The 22240-nt window shown below is 45.3% G+C and overlaps 1 protein-coding gene across 2 annotated transcripts in view; it reads left to right on the top strand.

The window, feature by feature from the left end:
- The window catches only part of SYT10 (synaptotagmin 10), a 40034-nt gene that overhangs the window by 12947 nt on the left and 4847 nt on the right, over positions 1–22240 (top strand). For both annotated transcript variants that reach the window (XM_081212070.1, XM_081212071.1), the window contains exons 3-5: positions 12256–12820; positions 16243–16363; positions 19088–19259. In XM_081212070.1, coding sequence (XP_081068196.1) covers positions 12256–12820; positions 16243–16363; positions 19088–19259 — 858 coding nt within the window. The remainder of the gene's footprint in view (positions 1–12255; positions 12821–16242; positions 16364–19087; positions 19260–22240) is intronic.

The following is a 22240-nucleotide window of genomic DNA, read 5'->3' as shown; positions in this document are numbered from 1 at the left end:
CCATAAAAAACATGGAAATGCATAACATAGTAACAAACAAAAAGAAAAACTCCCCCTACAGAATTTATTTTTTATATGCACTGAACTATGTATTTCAATTATTTATATAAGTGTTCTAGTATATATAAGCATTCAAGTACATATTTCTTTCATTATCTGTCTGTCTGACTGTCTATTTGTAGGCCCCTTCCAACTCTACAAGTCTATAATTCCATGAAATCTGAGTTAATACAAGTCTGTTTCCACACACTGAGCACACAACTTTACAACAACCAGAACTTAAATATCATAGCCAACAATGGTCAATGGTTATGTTTTCCATTCATTGTACAGTGGTACCTCGGGTTAAGAACTTAATTCGTTCTGGAGGTCCGTTCTTGACCTGAAACTGTTCTTAACCTGAGGTACCACTTTAGCTAATGAGACCTCCTGTTGCCGCCGCGCCGCCGAAGCACAATTTCTGTTATCATCCTGAAGCAAAGTTCTTAACCCGAGGTACTATTTCTGGGTTAGCAGAGTCTGTAATCTGAAGCGTCTGTAACCCAAGGTACCACTGTACACATTAACCCACTGATGCATTTAAATGCAGTGGTACCTCGGGTTAAGAACTTTGCTTCAGGATGAGAACAGAAATCGTGCTCCAGCGGCGCAGCAGCAGCAGGAAACCCCATTCACTAAAGTGGTGCTTCAGGTTAAGAACAGTTTCAGGTTAAGAACGGACCTCTGGAACGAATTAAGTACTTAACCCAAGGTACCACTGTATATGATTTGGTTTGTATACAAAACATGCTGCGCTACATTTAGACCAATGGTTCATGCACCCTAAGGTGAAATATCATATACAGCTTACACTAGACAAATATCTTCCATTTGCTTGTATAAACTCTATACACATGGAATAATACGCATCAGTTGGTTAATATTTATTTTATAAAGCAATTGTTTTAAATTATACTCAGTGCGTGGAAATGGACATGTATTAAAAATTTATAGGCTACCATGACTCCTGAATTTACAAAAGCATTTACTTTTGCACTTGTTGACCAGGGAATATGCATTCTTGTTCTACCTTTGCCCATCTGAGTTCCATCAGACCCTATCGCTGAGGCAGTCCAACCCCATGCATCTCAGATCTCAAACAGACAGACATCTGTCAGGATGTCAGGAGCATTGTGGGGGGGCCCATAGCAAAGCAACCCTACATTTCCCAGTGCTGCTGGCATCAGCAGCAGCCGCCACCTCCAGGCACCAAATCTCCATCTATCCATCCATCCTTCCCTCCCTTCTGCAGCTGGTATCAGAGCTTCAGCAAGTTGAGTGGCTGGATGGATTAGACAGAGACAGAAGCTGGTTGAAGGTTCTTGGGTGGGTAGGCAGAGGGAGGGAGGAGGGATGGAGGAGTGGAACCTCTAATTAAAATCCAAACTGAAGAAGAAGCACTGTGTGTGTGTGTGTGTGTGTGTGTGTGTGTGTGTGTGTGAGAGAGAGAGAGAGAGAGAGAGAGGGGGGGGAGAGAGAGAGAGAGAGAGATGCTTGCCTCAAATTTACAGCTCATATTTGTGGCAAGCATTATGACTAACCAAGATTCCTATCCTGTGCCAAGGAAATCTGAAGCTCAGTGAAGTCTCTGTTGGTAGCTGGTTGGTTTCCCACCATAGCTGCCAGTGCTGTACCAGATCTTCTTCTGTTATGTATCCCTGCATGAGAATAATCTTTAGAAGCTGAGGTACTTGCCTGGAATCTAGTTTCAAGGTGTTGTCTGCAACGTGTTGCACCTTATGTGCTAGGATAACAAACAGTGGTGTGTGCCTAGGCCTATGTAACCCTTTCTTGGCAAATCTTCCAAATTCTCCCTCACATTTTTAATAATAACAATAATTAATTAATTATACCCTGCCCATCTGGCTGGGTTTCCCCAGCCACCCTGGGCGGCTTCCAACAAAATATTAAAAATACAATAAAACATCAGACATTGAAAACTTCCCTAAACAGGGCTGCCTTCAGATGTCTTCCACTGGAATCACTGTGTCACTAGCAAGGATGTCTTTGACTGACTCAATAATGAAACTGACTAATGAACCTAAGTAGTTTCCACCGAAAAGCAGCTTAGATAACCTCACATCATGATTTTTCTAGACACAGTCATCTAATATGGAATTTCACTGGTATAGCTGAGGGGAGGAGAGTTGAATGTGAGAAATCTTAATTGGAACACTTTACATCCTCTTTATGTTTTATGGTATTAAGGAAGGGGCCTGCTTATGAAAAGAAATCATTTTTCAAGTCTCTGGATCCCCAACAAGCAATAAATGACACCAGAATAAGTATTTCCACTTTGCTGTTGTTTATCTCCAGAGTGCAATTTAGCTTCACTTGAGAGTCCATGGCAGGCTGAAGAATATCCTTGTTGATATGGTGGGGGGAGGAGGACACAGAAAAGCAGACATTAATGGCAGGAAAGTGCTTTGGGGGCAATGTATCTTAATCCACTGCACCAAGGCGAGATCAACAGTGTTTTCTCCAAAAATAAAGTGAATTTAGGAGTGGAGTGTTTGAACATGAGGGGCAAAAGACTCTCAACCCTCGGCGTGGCCAGCCCAATACATTTTGAGGCCTGAGGCAGAGCATCAAATGATGCCCCTCCCCAAGTCAAGGGGCATAACCTAAGGGAAGCCAAAGGTGACAGACTCCCTCACTGAAAATGGAAGCTCAGTAAAGAGACCATTTTTCTGGGTGTTTAAAAGTATCCCTGTGAACAATAGTAGAGGCCTGCTCTAACTGTTTGTGGTAGTATTTCTTTATTAAATTGCAGCCAGTGAAGAATGTCTTGTGTTCACTTATTATCCCCCACTCAGAGGTTCACAGTGATGTGGAAGCACTTCTGATGTAAAGCTAGTTCTCTTATTTATTTGCACTCAAGGAAAGTTCTAAGCTTGGTGGTTTTTCATGTGAGGCGCAATGCTTCGTATCAGGCAAACACTCTTCACCAAAAAGTTTAAAATCTTAATCGGCACCCTTGTTTAACACTAGTCTCAGGATAGACTATTTCCACCTAGAATGGCTGCTAGTATTCCTATACCAAAACACTCTCACAGCCCCTTCTAAGATTTTGACTTTCCTCTCAGGGAATCAAACTGGGTTGCCCTGCCTAGCTGACCCCTTATCCCTATCAGAACAGGTCCCCCTCTCCTGCATGCCCCTATCTCTTTAACTGTCAAGTGCTGAATTTTTGACTCACCAGTCCTTCATGATTAACTGACATTCTGACTAGCTCTGATTGGTTGCTGGGTCGCCAGCAGGCTGACTCAGGGCCTGTCCATCACACCAAGGTATTTTGAAAGCCAAGGTAAAAAAATAATAATGCCCTGGGTTCTGGAGAGCGCCTCTCTAAAGTTTCATAGCTTATTGTAAAACATTAAAGCAGAAGGAACTAACCTATGGGCCTTCAGATGTTGTTGGACTCCCAGCTTCCAGTACCTCTGATCATTGACCATGCTGATGAGAATTGAAGTCCAGCAACATCTGGAGAGCCACCTCTGCTTTAGCCACTGCAATAGCAGTGGTGGTGCAAGAGCTTTCCGAAACCAACCTGCCGACAATGCTTTGCTCTATAGAAGGACCTTGTGTACCTCAGAACAAGACATGAGCAAGAATGTCCCTGAGGTGAGCAGTGGAAGGAGGAGGTGCCACTGCTGGAACACACATAGGCTGACTTCACATCAGGTGCTGAAATGTCTTGCATTAACCCTCCCAATCTTTCAATAATATGTGGTAGTACATGGGCTTTTTGTTCATTTCTTCTTTTGTTCATCATTTTTAGCCACTGTAGCAAACCACAGCAGCGACTCACGCAGCCTCACAGCCATTATGCCCAGAATGCCTTGCTCTGAGTAAATACCCCCTTGACCTTTCTAAGGGAGGAGGTGGCAGGCCAAGCCAGTGGACCAGGGAAATGCCAGTTTGCCAGGAGGGAGGCACAACCACCTCCTGAGGCAATTGCCTCCATTTCCCTAATAATACAACTGCCCCTGGGTCTTATGATGTCTAGCCTTAATGTAATTAGGTTTTCAGAGAGCCAGTGTGGTGTAGTGGTTAAGAGTGGTGGACTCGTAATCTGGTGAACCGGGTTCGCGTCTCCGCTCCTCCACATGCAGCTGCTGGATGACCTTGGGCTAGTCACACTTCTTTGAAGTCTCTCAGCCCCTCTCACCTCACAGAGTGTTTGATGTGGGGGAGGAAGGGAAAGGAGAATGTTAGCCGCTTTGAGACTCCTTCAAGTAGTGATAAAGCGGGATATCAAATCCAAACTACTACTACTACTACTACTACTACTACTACTACTACTACTACTACTCTTCTTCTTCTTCTTCTTCTTCTCCTCCTCCTCCTCCTCCTCCTCCTCACAATCTGTGTTTTCCTATTGTACAGACTAAACCATGGAATTTGGAGTGGATCCTAACTCTAGTCTTCCTTGCGCAATCCTGAAATGTGGGTTAGAAATATGGGGTCCAAGTGTAGGCATGCGCTGAAACTGCTCAACTGAATAATACAATATGTTTTTTGGATGCAAGACTTTCTTAGTACTCTGACCCCAGAGACCCTTCCATGTCAGAATTCCGGTTCAGCCACTTGCAACCCCAGCCTGACCCAGACGGAAGGAAAATCTCCAGATACAATTACTAGCAGAGGCATTTTTTAAAAAAGAATGGTGGGGAGGTTAAAATGAGTTTTCGGGCTTTGTGAAGAGGTGGAAAAGCAATAACATGCAAAATATTGCAGCCATAATTAATGGCAAATTGTCTGAACTTCTTTGTCCTTGCTCTTAATAGAACAGCCAGGAAGGATTAAATGAAAATCAAAATGGATGGCAACTATTAGAAAACCAAGATTAAAAACAAATGATACAAAATAATACATATTCTCAAGGGGTGCTGAAGGTTTGCCCAAGGGCTCAGCAAGGCAAATTGAATATGTTCTACTTGTTGGACTCGATTGTTTTAACCAATCAAGGAGATTCCTTCCGGAGTTCCTGAGTGAGAATCTTACCATTTCTGTAAGTACAAGAAAGCAGGTTTTGAATTAGGGAAAGAGATGCAGAGGCAACACAGAGACATTCCAGGTCAACGTGTCAGTTAAGTCATCTCTCATTCAAGCATTTCTACACATGTTGAAGCTGAATGGAAATCAATGTAATGCAGAGGTAACCAATGTGCTCTCCAGCTGTTGCTGGACTCAGCTCCCATCATTCCTAACTAATAGTCATGCTGGATGTGGCAGATGGGAGTTGTAGTCCAACAACATCCGAAGGACACCATGTTGGCTATCTTTGATCAAATGGAGGCATAGGCAAACTCGGCCCTCCAGATGTTTTTGGCCTACAACTCCCATGTTCCCTAGCTAGCAGGACCAGTGGTCATGGATGATGGGAATTATAGTCCCAAAACATCTGGAGGGCAGAGTTTGCCTATGCCTGACCTAATGCCTGGTTCACACATGCCTGTTCAACTACTGGTGTCTCATCACTTGGCTAATAGCATCTGGTGACTCATGGACAGACAGAAGTCATATTTGATGCAGCGGTTAAATAAATAAGCAGCTGTTATCTGCTTTAACTGCTATTTTAAATCTGGGGGGGGTTATGCTGTAATTTATTGATTTGCTTTAACCTGCCTTTGGAGGGTACCTACAAAAGTAAGCTGGAAATCCATGAAAAGGATCCATCAGCAATATACATGCACATGTGAATCAGCCCTGGCACGGGAACAGAGAACTCTATGGGAATATATATCAAATTGTGAATGGCACAGCATTCTATATAAGTGAGTGTTTTGAGTTCCCATGCTGGTTCGGAGCATCCAAAACTGAGTCCGTGTGTCTACCTTGCACAACCAACAAATCAGATGAAGCTGAAGGAAAATGCTGTGGGTCGCCTTTGATTCCAAGAAAATGTGTGGTCAAGAAGCATTCCCACCAGGTCCATCCTAAGCAAGCAAACTGAAAACCCATCTACCACAGACATGATTGTCTCTCTGAGACCCTCCGAGTCTCCTAGATCAGATTTGTCAAGTAAGTTTTTGGGCAATGGAACTTGCAAGAGCAGGGAGGGGAAATGGGAGCAGGGACAGTTGTGGAACAGTGGAGAGCTGGGCAGAGATTGGAAGTCCCTAGACAAGGGTGGGGGCAGTTTGACTATATTTAGTCTTCTGTGCGCCTCCAAATGTATGTAGAGGGTGAATAGGGATGCACAGAACCTGCTGGAGGAATCCAGCCGGCTGTTTTCTCTTCTGCTGCTTCTCTGCAGCCAATTTCCATTTTAAAAAATCCACTGTCTGAATTGAGACTTCGCTGCCATTCTATGAGCTCCCAACCTTAACCAGGTTGCCAGGTGTCTGAAGGCTTTTGTAGTCCAGGATCTAAGTGCTGGCAAAGGTTGCATTTTTTAATTCACCCGGGGAGCTGGAGAGATGAAACAGTGCCCCGAGCAATACAACAAATCAGAGTGCAGTACACCAGCCCGGGAAAACAGGGCAGCAGGTGTGAGCCATTAACGTTGCGGCATCCCAGCTACCTAATTGGCCGCTCTTCTGATACTTCGGCGCAGCAGTCACATGAAGGCCCATTGTTCCTGCAGACTCGGAAAAGCATTCCCATGTTGCCATGGGAACGACGACGCATTTAAATAATTAACGCATCAATTAGCCCTATCACTGAAATGTTGTGACTCGGAACCCGTGCAAACTGCCGTGGCATCGGGACATTGGCTTACTAGAGTGAAAGTGCCACTTTACATTACACGCGCCTGGGAATAACTGTTAGTGGCATATATAACATTGCAGCACTTCAGAAGATGGGAGGGTATGGCAGAGGGAGATTGCAATTTAGCGATTACATCATTCTGTATTTTGAAATGGGCGTTTTGAATTTTAACGGAGCATTTGGCAACTTGGAAAAGACATCTCACATTCCTTTGAAAGGAAAAAGCAGGGGGTGAGCAGATGTACGGTTACTCTTTCAGAAACAGGGCAGCTGAAAATGACTGTGGCAATATAAAATCATAGAATTGAAGGGTTGCAAAATGTACCTCAAAGGCCATCTAATCCAACTTCCTGCAATGCAGCCACCCACAGCTAAAGACTCCCTGACAGATGGCCGTCTGTTCAGAAACCTCCAGTGAAGGAGTCCGTTCTGAGGGAGTCCATTCCACTGTCAAACAGCTCTGACCGTTGGAAAGTTCTTTCGCCTTTCTTGTAATTTGAATCCATTGGTTCGGGTCCTGCCCTCCGAAACAGCTGAAAACAAACTTGCTCCATCTGACAACTCTTCAGATATTTGAAAATGGCAGTTGAATCACGTCCCAAATCATCATCAAAGAAAGACAATCGTAAGACCTTTGCTATTTTAATCTATAGTCTGTCCCATTCCAATGGCTCAGACTGAGAGACTGTCTTCTTCTTCTTCTTCTTCTTCTTCTTCTTCTTCTTCTTCTTCTTCTTCTTCTTCTGCTGCTGCTGCTGCTGCTGCTGCTGCTGCTATTATTATTATTGCAAAATATTCATTATTCCAATGTCCAGACATGAATGCTGTCGCTTCTCAAGGGCGCCAACTTGGTCCCCAGATTATGGGTGCCCAATGGCGCCTACAAAGTACAGTGGTACCTCGGGTTAAGAACTTAATTCGTTCCGGAGGTCCGTTCTTAACCTGAAACCTGAGGTACCACTTTAGCTATTGGGGCCTCCCACTGCCGCCGCGCGATTTCTGATCTCATCCTGAAGCAAAGTTCTTAACCCAAGGTACTATTTCTGGGTTAGCGGAGTCTGTAACCTGAAGCGTCTGTAACCTGAGGTACCACTGTAATCTGACGTCATGACATCATGATGTCACATTATGTCAGAGAGCAGCAGCAGTGCTTCCGAGGCTTCGCGGGGCCTCAGAGCTCATGTCAGAGGTCTCACACATGACTTCATGAATACTGGATGTCACATGGGAAGCCTGACACAGCCTCAGACATTGATTCCAAGGCCCCGCGGTGTGGGGACCCAGGCACCCAGGGCCCCGTAGAGTTGGCACCAGTGTTCCCTATGTCATGAAAATAGCACCGTCCATGCACAAAAGGTAAGTATCCACAGGCTTTGGGAAACAGTAAGTTTGCAGAAGTCCAAAAATTAGAGCCAATGAGGGGAGGGTCTGCTCAGCTGACTGTAAAGGGGGAGGAATGGAAAATCAGGTGGGAGAGGGAATGGGATTGAGTATAACAGAGAGACTGAAACAGTGAACACGAACACAACACAGTGCAGCATGTTAGTGCTGGTCTCATTTGTAAAGAATCCTAATCAGTAAAAGCTAAAAGTGGACAGGCTAAAACAAAGATAACTTAAAACAGCAGAGCATTAAGTTTTCCACTTGGCTGAAAATGGGAAGAGAATGAGCCTGTTACATCTCTCAAGATCATGGGTACGAGCCCCACATTGGGCGAAAAGATTCCTGCATTGCAGGGGCTTGGAAGAAATTACCCTTGTGGTCTCTTCCACCTTCTGTGATTCTATCTCCCCAGGGACTGCATTCCATCATTTGAGTGCCAGCACCCAAAAGCCCCTTGTACTTGCCCATCATATTTTCAGCAGAGATGGGACAAAGGGCAGGCCCTCTCGTTCCGCTCTCAGGGCGTGGTCACCGTCATATGGCAAACAATGGTCCTGGGGCCCTCGTCTGTCATGGACTTTTCAAAGGAGCCCTTCAGTTTGAGCCTTCAAATTAGTTACTTGGTTACAGACAGCAAACATAGCTGGCATAGGTTCAACATTCTACGGCCCAGTTCGTGAGCGACATTTTGGACAAACTGCAGCTTCTGCAGCCACACAAAACACAGAACAAAAGAGCATGAGAAGAGCCGGCTGGATCAGGCCAATGGCCTATTTATTCCAGCATCCTGTTCTCACAATGGCCACCCAGATACCTGTGGGAAATCTTCAAGCAGGACCTGACCACAAGAACATTCTGCCCTCCTGCAGCTTCCCGCAAGTGGTATTGCAGTAGTTCAGTATGGATGTAACTAGGGCATGAATGGCAAAGGTCAGGTCCAGCTATTCTAAGTAACGCCACAGCTAGCCAAAGATGGATAAGGCCCTCCTAGCTACCTCCACAAGCATGACTATACAAACAGACATAACTAAACTAATATTATTACATATTTGATTCCAGGATGCTAAATGCGCTCCTTCTCAACCTAAGCTACTTCACAGGGTTGTTGTCGGGGAGAAGAAATGGGATATTCACTGCCTTAATATCCTTGGGGTAGGATACGAATGTAAAAAATACATGAAATGGGTGCATAAGCCCAGAGTGCATTTACATATTGATAAACCACAGCTGATTGTTGCATCTGAATGCAGTCAGAGTGCTCAGATGAAATGTGATGAAGAGACAGTGGGAGTAAACAGGCTTACATCTGTGTGGCTTCCACTTAGTTCAGTCTGACATTCCTGTTCAACAAAAGATGGCTACAGTACTTGAGGGTTTTCCATTTAGCAGACACTCTGGGTGTAAATGGAAAGAGTGCTTTTTCATGAAGTACAACACAATAGTTTCCTCATGGACATTTTGTACTCCCAGTATGAAAGAGTGAGTGTCACAGCTGGGTCTCTTCTTTATTTCAGTGCACTCTAAAAATGGAGACCCTGAAGAGTGCTAAACAGGTACAGCTACCTTCCCCATGCATGGATAACAGGGGACATGCAGACAAACTACCTAATGACATTACATTTTGTGTACGAAAGCAATTAGCAGACTGGCAAATTCAGCTTTGATAGGGGTGAAAGAATCTTGACTAAATTCAGTAGGGCTGGGGAGAATGAGGTGTTAAGAACGTTTAGGAAAAATCTGTATGTCCTTGGAAAAATAAAAAAAGTACAGGGTTTTGTTCATGCAAAAAAAAGAAAAGTGATTTTTTTAAAAAAAACAACAACAATGTTTTAATTAAGCAATGTAATCTCCAGGGCAAAGTACTCAACAGAACACTTGAACATTGTTCCCCCCACCTTATTGAATTCAGATCCGACTAAACATCAGTGGAATATTTACCTTTGTAACCTGCCCTCTACTGATCTTCGGCTTCCATTCTCATCCTTTTCTGCATATTGAAAAAGAAACGCTTCCTCTCTTTTTTAGGTTGTTAACCATCAAGCAACCAGCGGAGCTTTGTGGGGTTTGTGGCACAATCAAGTTTCTGGAAATGCTTCAAATTAATATGGATAGCCATCTTATTAATGAATTGGACCCAGAATTCTTAAATGTCACTGAACTGCAACTCTCATCATCATCTAGGAACCAGCTCCTAGAGGTCAAGGTCTCTTCACACACACACCCCAATAAAATACTTGAGGGGGCTGCCCCCCCCCAAGTCGATAGGCATTGCCATTCAAATGGTGTATGCGTGCCCTGTCATGTGATTGATTATGCAGGGCAGGACTTATCCCCCCCCACACACACACAATAAAAAATCAGGTTTGCACCCTTGTCCCTGGAGATCTTGTTTGGTTAATTCACTTGTAATGGTTATCATTTGTAGCAGCCAACAATTGCCTGTGAGGTGGGAACAGACTATGTCCAACACATTCTCTCACACGTAGGTAGGCAAACTAAGACCCGGGGGCTGGATCCGGCCCAATCGCCTTCTAAATCCGGCCCGCGGATGGTCTGGGAATCAGCATGTTTTTACATGAGTAGAATGTGTCCTTTTATTTAAAATGCATCTCTGGGTTATTTGTGGGGCCTGCCTGGTGTTTTTACATGAGTAGAATGTGTCCTTTTTAAAAAAAAGGCATCTCTGGGTTATTCGTGGGGCATAGGAATTCATTCTTATTCTTCTTTCAAAATATAGTCCAGCCTCACACAAGGTCTGAGAGACAGTGGACCGGCCCCCTGCTGAAAAAGTTTGCTGATCCCTGCTCTCAGTGGTCTCTGCCATGGTGTAGGGTCTCAGCTTCTCTTGTGCAACTTGACACTCTCGTTTTTGCCTTTTGCTGCTCTAATACACACTGACCAGAAATAGGGTACCCATTTTCCATCAAGATTCTTTTTTCTAGGTTAAGCATGGCCATTCCCTTCAGTCTACCAAAGCGTGTTCTCCATAATAGAGAGCACGTGTTGCGGTGGGGGCCAAAAAGGCCACCCCACTGTTGTTGGGCAAATTGGCCACATGCTGTGATTGGGCAAGGAGTGTTGCTGGGGAGAATGTTATGCTGCTAAAGTGTGGGAGGGGTCAGAGGTCTTAAATGCAGGGCTCACAGCCTGAGGCCTTCTCTTGGGCTGCGTGCACCGGATCACCCGCCCACCCTCCCTGAAAAGGGGGGGGTTTCGTTGTCCTCTGACCTTGCTATGCCTGTCATGGGGTCATCTGCCTTGGGGCAGGGGCCTGGTAGGAATTTTGTCCATTTGGCTGACTGGCTGTTGCCATTTGGTTTTTGCCTACTGCATAGCAAATCGTCACAACTTGTAAGGTTGGCGGTTAGGCATTGGTTAAAATTGGTTGGTGGCGGGGTAAGTGCCTACCCCTCCAATGGTGGTGCAGAAAGGGAATTCTGTTAAAGGAATCCAGGGGCTTGCCATCCCTTTCGTCCTAGTCCCTGGCATCGGACTTGGGCCGTGCAAGCCCCCAGGGGGCATGTGGGTGAGAGATGGGGGCCTGATGCTCAGCTTCATTTCTCCCCATATGGTTCTCCCATACTGGCTTCCGCTGGAATCCGGAAGTCAGTTCTGTCCCTGGGGCAAGGGCTTCCGCTGGAATCTGGAAGTCAGTTCTGTCCCCTGGGCAAGGACAGATAGTCGTAACCAATGCCTAAGCAACCACTCACATGTGTGTATTTAAATAAAGTTGTGGCCAAATTCATGCCAAAAACCTTAAACAAAAATTGATGTGTGAAGTGTGAGTTATTGGGGTGGCCTGGGGGACCTCGACACGCAAATAGGATTTGCTTTCTAAACCCTTTGTAATTTTTGTAGCTCTCCTCTATATTTGCTGCTGCTGTTGTTTGTTGTTGTCTTCCAAATTGTCAACATTCTTCTTGAACTGAATCATTGAATTATCTTCCTGGATTACCTAGTGTTGTTAGTAATTGTTCTCTCTAGAGAGTTATAACAATAATGGAAACTTGTTAAATGTGAGTGGTTGATTTACTCCTCTCATTTTTAGCTATATGAAAGTTATTCTCTTTCCCTTTGAGATTATCAGTGTTAATTTCTTTGTCTTTGCGCATGCAGGCACAATTCCTTCAGGAGGCATCTGCCAAGGCAAATGCAGGTGTCCAGCATTGATTTTAACATGGGGACAGATCCTGTTTTACAAAGAGGGGAGACAACTACCAGCATTGGAAGGATAAAACCGGAACTTTATAAACAGAAGTCTGTGGATTCAGAAGGCCAGAAAGAGGATGTGAAAACTTGTGGGAAACTCAACTTTACCCTTAAGTATGATTATGAAAATGAGATGCTTTTGGTTACCATTGTCAAAGCCTTGGAACTACCAGCTAAAGACTTCACTGGTACATCAGATCCCTATGTGAAAATCTACCTTCTTCCAGACAGGAAAAAAAAGTTTCAGACACGGGTTCACAGAAAGACGTTAAACCCTGTCTTCAATGAAACCTTTCAGTTTCCTGTAGCCTATGATCAACTTTGCAACAGGAAACTACATTTCAGTGTATATGACTTTGACAGATTTTCTAGACATGATATGATTGGAGAAGTCATTCTGGATAACTTTTTTGAGGTCTCCGATCTCTCTAGAGAGGCCACAGTATGGAAAGACATCCATTGTGCCACTGCAGTAAGTAGCATATCTCAAAATGTGATACGTGATATAAAAATATCATGAATTATTATTCGACAGCATTGTACTTTGTAGGACAAAGATCATTTCACCAATATACTAAGATTCAGATGCATACTTTCCCCACATCAATAACTGCCAGATAGAAAGATGGTAAATATCCTGCACTTTACAGCTGGGAGGAGAGTGTTCAGTCCTGTCCTATCTCAGATAAGAACATACCGGTAAGTGTCCTGCTAGTTCAGATAGCATTCAGTTTTCACAACGGCCAACCAGATACCTTTGAGAAGCTCACAGGCTCCTGTCCTCTCGGCAGCTGGTGTTAAAAGGCATACTTTTTCTGATCCTCAAGGTAGCAGTACACAGTTATCATAACAGGCAGCCATTGATAGCCCTACCCTCATGATTTTGTCTAATCCCCCTTTAAAGCTGCCCAAGTTGGTGACCATCACTACAAATTCCACTGCTTTAACTAAACACTGTCTATTTTACAAGAGAGGGATTAGTTATACCTATCCACTTTTTCCACACCATGAAGAAGTATTGTGTGAAAAAGTACTTTGTTTTGTCTGTCCTGAATCTCCCAACTTTCCGACTCACTGGATGACACCCCCCCCCTCCAGGTTCTAGTATTATGACAGAGGGAGAAGTTAGGCCTACTAAATTTCTCCACAATATACATAATTTCATACAACCCTAAAATGGTTCCCTTTATTCACCTTTTCCCCAGCTAAGCTGTAAAAAAAACTCCAACTACTGTAAGCTTTTCTCATGGAATAATTGTCCATCTCCTTGATCATTTGTCTGCACCTTTTGTAGATCCCAGTACAGATCTTTATGGGATCCATTGTTTACCTCTTTCCCACTATAAAAAACGGTTCATCTATTCCTAATTTTTGTTTCATTACCTTTGAACCAGTCATCACCATTAAAAAAGTCCTGTCATCCTTTGGCTTCTCAGCTGCATGTTGTGAAGGAGAATGGACAATGTCCATCAGAATGTCAATGAGAATGGACAGGCATGGAGTCTGTCATGAAAGAAAATGTCCTTGAGGCAGTGAAGGAGTATGATGCTCTTCACACATTGGGAGCAGGATGTGTGCAAGATGGAGATAATCTCTTTCTGATCACATTAGAAATGTCTGCCCCTGAAATCATGATTTTTAATCAATCAATTTACTCTTAGATATCTAAAAAGAAAGCAATACATTAATGTCACCCTGATCTTCAAGGATGAAATAAATGGGCCACGGGTAACAACGTAATTTCAGGAAAAGCCATAGAATGAACCTTAGACAATTATATACAAAAAACAGGGTTATTTACAACTTGGTTTGACTCACAGCAGACTCACTGAAATTAATAGACCTAAGTTAGTCATGTCCATTCATTTCAATGTATGAAATTTCAACAAGCCTTTTAAACAAAGATCTGTCCCAGTCTGGAATTGTTTAAAATATGTTTTAATTCTTTTAGCCCTTGTATGTTTGCTGCCCTGAGTTCCATTAATAATACAATGACATACCCTCCAACATCCTGCTGATCAAAATCAGGATGCTCAAATTTTTTTGGTCCCAAGTTCTCATGGGAGTTAGCTGACATCCCTCTTGGCAATCACTAACTGATGGCCAACTCCCTCTCCCCTTCACCCTCAAATGCTGAAGGCAGTGTGTCATTTTGGGGGGAGAAAATGGTGTCCCTCACCACCACCACTTTTAAAAATGACACCACCACACACATATGCCCTGAAACAACGTTGTTCCTGGGGCATTCAAGGAGGCAGAGAATGACAAGTGCCAACCAGTAGCCACCAAGATCTGCTCCTCAGTTATTCTTAAAATAAAGTCCAGCGACATCTGGACATCTGCCACATTGATATGCCTGTTCTAGAACATACAAATAGGTGTCAGCCCAACCTAATGCTGTGAATTTAAGGGTCTACTCAGAAGTAAGTCTCATTTAATTCAGTGGAGCTTACTCATTTAGAGGCTAGGCTTGCAACTTTAATCCATGCCACACTGCAACTTTATCCATATCCTTTGATACGCCTGCGACTTAAGTAAATACTGCATCACATTAAATACTTCAGACTGCAAGGCTTTCAAATTACATCTGATGGTTCTTAAAAAATATCAAAATGGCCCACCAGCATGCAAAAAAGAGTGAGAGCATCATACCCTATACAGAGCCTCAAGGATCATCCAGTGCTTCATTTTGAGCAAGACTTTTGTCCTCTAAAATAGAACACTATCGTTAGAGACCTGCTAATACGCATGCAGCTGAACATTATTGCTGTTCTTGCCTTCTGACATTAGTACAAGTGCCTTCAGCTCTCCGAGACACACAAGGCCAATTATAGTGTGTGGCTTACTGTGGCTGTATCCTGATTTGCTGGTAATGAACTGCTTTTTAGAATTTTAAATAATAACCTTGCCGCTTCGCGGAAAAAGAAGAAGCACGGATTGAGAGCTCCAACCTTTCAGCTGGAAAAGAGTTGCTGTGTGCAGCAAGCAAAGCTTTCTCTGTAGCTTTAGTAACAAAGGTCAGAGTGGTTATCCAGCTAGATCAGCCTCCTCTGGATGGCACCTGGTCTCCAGGGTCTCGGGTGGAGACCTTTTATTGTTTTGCACCACTTCTATATGATCCACTTAACTGGAGATGCCAGGAACCAAACCTGGCCTTTCTACAGGCAAAGCAGGCCCCCAGCACTGATCTAAGGTTTGCAGCCTTCAAACTTGTGGGCTATAGCTTGGGGTTTTACTAAATCATCAATATCCAGCCCAAACCAGGTGCAGAGTAGTGGTGTAGGGGATGAGATGAGACGTACTCTTAGAATTAAGGAGCAGGGTACATCTGTTCATGTGGCCAGCACAGAAATTTTATATTATTTGCCAAAACTGAGCTCAGAGTCATTTCACCCAAATATTCATTTCTGGTTGCCCCCATGAAAACCTTTCTTTCAGCAGTCTACTTTAGCACCCGCAGGTTCTTTTTGCAGTTACTATTGTTAAACAACTGGAGGAAGCAGAAAGCCCTGGCATCCCCCTGGCTAATCTACTACAAATCACCCAAAATAGTTGACCTTCCCCTGTTCTCCGGTGCCTACCCAAGTTTCTTGTTTCATCATGAGCAGTTTCCTCCTTTCAATGGCAACTCCAAGATTTTGGAGGCATTCAGGCTTCTTGCCATCAGTGGAGTCCATGAACTCCTAGCTGTTCAACACAAGATCAAGAATCAGGGCATGCTGAGTAGCCTCAGCCTTGATGTTCACCACATCTGTTGCCCCTTGCTCCACCCACCACTGGCGTGGAGGTCCCCCCATCCAGAAGGTTGCCCATGAAGGAATGTGTCCCTCAAGCTGGAAAAGGTTGCCTATCCCTGTTATAACCTATGTTTTTGTTTGTGCTTGTTTTTTTCAGGAAAGCATAGATTTGGGGGAGATCATGTTTTCCCTTTGTTATTTGCCAACAGCAGGGAGGATGACCCTCACAGTCATCAAATGCAGAAATCTTAAAGCTATGGACATCACTGGCTCATCAGGTAAGTGCAATGTTCCTTTTCACTTAGCTTCACCTGTGGGTGGTGATGACTCTCCGGGGAAGGGCTCTTACCATCAGGATTTCAGGGCATTTGATCTTGAGTTCACAGACGAGGAGAATTAAACAATACGTGGATCTCTTATGTTTCTTTCCATCACTTTTGAAAACAAAAAGCAACACAATAGACAGTCTGAGTGGAAGCAACTGCTTAGCCCTCTCCTTTCCTGTCAGTTCCCAACACCCACAGCTCAAAATTGCCTCCCCCAAGCTGCTTTTTCTTGAGCAGGGGAAAAGATTCAAGGGAGAGAGAGGAATTCTGTATCTTCCCGTGCTTGCTTGATTGATTGATTGATTGATTGATTGATTGATTGATTGAGGAAGATTACTCTGAGCTGGAAAAGTACTTGGGACACCCTTCGTCTGCCCAGATGAAACCTTCCCTCTGTTTGCTTTGGGTTTAAACAATGTCTGAGACTCTGTGTCATTTTAGCTTCCGGATAACAAACAAAGGAATACCATCATGTGCTTTATTTCCTCATTCCAAGACCTTGACATATTCCTGATAAGTGTCACTTAGTGCACTACAAACGCCATTAGCAATGTTCTTTACTTGTTACGGCTTCTGTTCATTTTGCAGCTGCTTTAGGATGCAATTCTATACAGTACATACATACTTAGAAGTATGTTCTGTTTAGTTTGCTGAATTAGTTTGCTATCCACACTTCCATTTGTTCCGTGTTTTCTTCCGCTTGTCTTGGTGAAAGATAAGTACAAGTTTTGTCTGGGATTCTGAGTCCTCATGCCACACCTTACTCTGCAGTGGCATAGCGTGGGTTGCCGTCACCCAGGGTGGGGCAAATGTTGCATCCCCCTGGTGGACTGGGCAGAGGTGGGGAGCCTACAGAGCCCACAAAGGGTGAACAGAGCTCGGGAGGCACTTTCTCACCTTCTTCTTCCTCCCTTCTCAGAGGGTGGCAGTGGCAGCGCCTTCCCCCTTCCTCCCTCTCAGCCAGGCTGGTTGGTGCACAGATGGCAGTGGTGAGGCACAGGGGTGGGGCCACACTGGCAGCAACTCAGACTGGCAGAGCTTGGGGCTGCCCTCAGGCAATCTGCTGTTGCCCAGCAGCCGTGGCCCCCCTGCTGCTGTTGCCATGGTAGCTGCCTGCTGCTGCATCTAAGCCTTCTTCTCCTGGGGGTTGCGCTGCTAGTGCCTCCCACCGCTCCTCTGCATCTAGGCAGTCTATGACAGTAACAAGAATAATAATAATACTATAATAATAATTTATTATTTATACCCTGCCCATCTGGCTGGGTTTCCCCAGCCACTCTGGGTGGCTTCCAACAAAATATTAAAATACAATAGTCTGTTAAACATTAAAAGCTTCCCTAAACAGGGCTGCCTTCAGATGTCTTCTAAAAGTCTGGTAGCTGTTTTTCTCTTTGACATCTGGTGGGAGGGTGTTCCACAGGCCGGGTGCCACTTCCGAGAAGGCCCTCTGCTTGGTTCTCTGTAACCTCACTTCTTGCAGTGAGGGAACCGCCAGAAGGCCCTCAGCACTGGACCTCAGTGTTCGGGCTGAACGATAAGGGTGGAGACGCTCCTTCAGGTATACTGGACCGAGGCCGCTTAGGGCTTTCAAGGTCAGCACCAACACTTTGAATTGTGCTCAGAAACGTACTGGGAGCCAGTGTAGGTCTTTCAAGAATTCAGTTTGTTTTGGGGGAGGTTATATGAAGTTGCACCACACAGTCATTATCATAACCATTCCAGTGCATTTTCCCATCACTATTGGGGAAAAAGTCCGAATTTTCTTTTTCTTTTTTTTATAAAATTTTTATTGGTTTTACAAAATTTTTGAAAACAAACAAACACTTAAAAAGACAAACATACATGTATAATTTCATAACATATTTTCATAAACCTCTTTTTTAGGACTTCCCCATACCCCCCCTTTCTGCATCCCAATGTCCATAGTTTTATAGCAACTCTGGTTTCTCTTCAGATCGTATAAATCTTTCGCCTTTTACAAAAGTCCGAATTTTCAAGGAGGTGGTCTCACAAAAGCACCAAATCCACTTTTAATTAAGACACTAGAACTTGCAGGGATGTGACTGAATCCCAGCCAAAAAGAGTGGCAATCTGCTCCCCAAATGACATTGAACCTGGTTTGGCATGTTGGGCTTTTCATCACCCTGAATAAATAGGTGCCATTTCTGGATACAAGGACATAAGGCAAGCCTGCTGGATCAGCCAATGATCCTATTCTCACAGTGGCCAACCAGATACTTGTGGGAAGCCTGCAAACCAAGAGCACTCTGCCCACCTGTGATTCCCAGCAACTGGTATCCAGAGGCATAATGTATCAGACAAGGAAGGGAGAACATAGTTATCATGGCTAGCAGCCATTGAAAGGAGAACATGGCTAGCAGCCATTGTTGAGCATATCAGCTACTGTACATTGGCGATAGGAGACAGGCTTTGCGTGCAGAAGGTACCAGACTTAATTCATGGTGTCTCCTGCTCAGACTGGGAAGGATCCCTGCTTGAAACCCTGGAGAACCACTGCCAGTTGGTGTTGACAGAACTAGATAGACCCATGTCTTGACTTCATACAAGGCAGTTTCCTCTGCATTTGTGGTGGAACCAAACCTTCCTTCCCTTCTACGTGAGAACTGTTGGTGTCCTCCTACCGAGTTGTGTTGACCTCGGTTCCTGTTATCTCAGATCCATACGTCAAAGTGTCCCTGATGTGTGATGGTCGGCGCCTGAAAAAGAGAAAAACAACTACAAAGAAAAACACTCTCAATCCAGTATACAGTGAGGCCATCGTTTTTGACATCCCTCCAGAGAATGTGGACCAAGTCAGCCTCTCCATCGCAGTTATGGACTATGACCGGTATGCTACATTTTTCTCTTTTTTGATTTTTTTGCGGGGAGGGGGATTCAAGAAGAGCAGGTGCTATAATAATCTGTTGTTGTTGTTGTTGTTGTTGTAAGAATAATAATGACAGGTGTTATCTTTATACTGACCTAAAGCAGGGACTTGATGGGTATACTAGGTATAAGGCAGTCTGTCAAGTAAACTGCTCCTGAGCTGTAGACAGCTTTGCATGTACCAAAACCTTGTATTTTGCCCAATAGCAGATTGGTAGCCTAGACCAGTGTTTCCCAACCTTTTTTGGGCAAAGGCACACTTGTTTCATGAAAAAAATCTCGAGGCACACCACCATTACAGCCCCGTGACGTCAGCGCACAGCGTCACGCCGGGAGAGACATGAATTGCTAGCAAATTACATAATCACCTCCTTGAGGGCTGGCTCATCTTCTCCGAAGGCAGAACCCCATTAATTAACAGCACAGACTCACACCATAGCCAAGACGAGGGGGGAAAACCTCAGTCATGCACATGTGGGGGCTAAATGAGGACGAAGACCGGGCAGAGAGCAGGGTTCAAATCACCCCACCTGGCCAGGACAATCCCTGGGTGCTCCCTTGGGCCACTCGCCTGACCCACCTCGCAGGGCTGTTGTTGCGAGGATAACACGGGGAGAACCACGCGCGCCCCCGGGAGCTCCTTGGAGGAGAAAGCGGGCGATGAATGCAATGCACGAAATATATGAGAGGCGACCAGGTTTTGCAGGTGAGGGGCCCCCGCCAGCCTCCGCTTCCAACACCCGGCGCAACGACGCCGAAGTTTCCCCCCGGGCTCGGCTCGGGGAGCAGCACTGCTCCCCCCCGGCTCCCCTTCGCCCTCCTGGCTCTCTCTGCCGCCCACTGGGGACCCCCCTCACCTGCCAAGTCCGGAGCACCGGTGGAAGTTGCATGCATGCATGCAGGACGCCGCGTTGCCATTGCATTGCACTGCACTCCATGCAACGCCTGCACGCGTGCATTGCCTTGCACGCCCGCCAAGGGGTCTCCCCGCGGTCCGATGCATCCCCTCCGGCGCGGATGCAGCATTGCAAAAATACACACACACCCCGACGCAGCCCTACCTGGGGGGCAGCCGCCGCCTCCGCCGCTCCGCCTCCGCGGGGATCCCCGGGCTCCATCCTGCCGCCCGATCTCCGCGGGGGCGCAGGCAGGCTGCGCGGGGTCTGCGCTGAAGAGCCCCTGCCCGCCTGGCTGCCGCCGCTGCGCTCATTCCATGGCCGGGAGAAGAGCGCTTCAAACAAAACGCCCGGCCCGCCAGGCCACGCTGGGAAACGTAGTTTGCGCACCCCGCGCGGGCGCGGAGCCCAAGGGCGAGGGGACTATGGATCCCGGCAGCCCCCGCGCCGGGGACGGAGGGGGAGAGGCCGGGTGCAGGGATGGAGGGACGGGTGGGCGAGCGAGTGAGTGAGTGGCAGCCGCCAAGCCTTGGCCGAGAGCCAGGAAGGGCCTCCCCGGAGGAGGAGGAGGGAGGTGCAGAGCGGGAGGGAGGGAGGGAACCCCAGGGGTCATCTAGTGACGGCGCCCCAATCGAAAATTTGACTTTTTTTAAAAAAAACAATCTTTCGAATTTTTTAATTTTTCCCGCGGCACACCAGGCAACATCTCGCGGCACACTAGTGTGCCGCGGAACAGTGGTTGGGAAACACTGGCCTAGACAAGCCCAACAAGCAAGGTGTTATATGCTGGCAGTAGTTTACCCCCACAAGAAACCTAGTCACCATATTCTGCACCAATCCAGACCCTCCAAGTGTCCCTATTTTCCAGGGACGTCCCTGATTTAGAGAAGCTGTCTTGGTTTCTGATTTGATCCCGGAATGTCCCACTTTTCCTTAGGATGTCTCTATTTTCATTGGAGAAATGTTGGAGGGTATGGAGTTATCCGACCCCGAGCCATCTGAAGGCAATCCTGTATAGGGATTTTTTTAAAAAAATGCTTAATGTTCTGTTATGTTTCTATATATGTAAAAAGCTGCCCAGAGTGGCTGGGGCAACCCAGTAAGAGGTGTGGGGTATAAATAGTAAAATTATCATTATGGAATAGGACGTCCCTATTTTCATTGGAGAAATGTTGGAGGGTATGCCAGTCTTTGGACCAACCTCAAGGATAGCCCCACAGAGAGTGAATGGCAGCCTTATACATATGATAAGTAAAGAAATACAGTGGTACCTCGGGTTACATACGCTTCAGGTTACATACGCTTCAGGTTACACACTCTGCTAATCGAGAAATAGTGCTTCAGGATAAGAACTTTGCTTCAGGATAAGAACAGAAATCGGGCTCCAGCGGCGTGGCGGCAGCAAGAGGCCCCATTAGCTAAAGTGGTACCTCAGGTTAAGAACAGTTTCAGGTTAAGAACAGACCTCTGGAACGAATTAAGTACTTAACCCAAGGTACCACTGTAATGGCAAGTAGGTAGACACTTTCACAATAGGTTAAAAACTGAGAAATGAACAACTATCTGGCTTTTAGAAGACATCTGAAGGCAGCCCTCTTTAGGGAAGTTTTTAAGGTTTGATGTTTTATCGCATTTTAAATATTCTGTTGGGAGCCACCCAGAGTGGCTGGGGAGGCCCGGCCAGATGGGCGGGGTATAGATTTATTATTATTATTATTATTATTATTATTATTATTATTATTATTATTATTATTATTATTATACCACACTGGCTGAATAGGAAGCCAGCCCTGCTTCCCACCAAACTGCTGCTGCGCAGGCTTGCTTCAGAATCCTGAATATTAAAGATTAATATTAATTATTAACTTTTTTACCTTTCCTTACTAAATGTACAATAGATCTAGCTCTCGGGGCTAATGGTGCTTTTCACCAAAAATAATAAATGTTAAAGGGGCACATTTGAAAGTGTGCCGGGCAGTATAGCACAGAAAATCCACTGTTGTCAAGATACCTGCAAAACATAATAGATAGACAGAGATATGTTCAT

This window comes from Podarcis bocagei (genome assembly GCF_964188305.1).
Source record: "Podarcis bocagei genome assembly, chromosome: 10".
NCBI lineage: Eukaryota > Metazoa > Chordata > Lepidosauria > Squamata > Lacertidae > Podarcis > Podarcis bocagei.
Note: the sequence above shows the minus strand (reverse complement) of the source record. Positions and strands in the feature narration are given on the sequence as shown.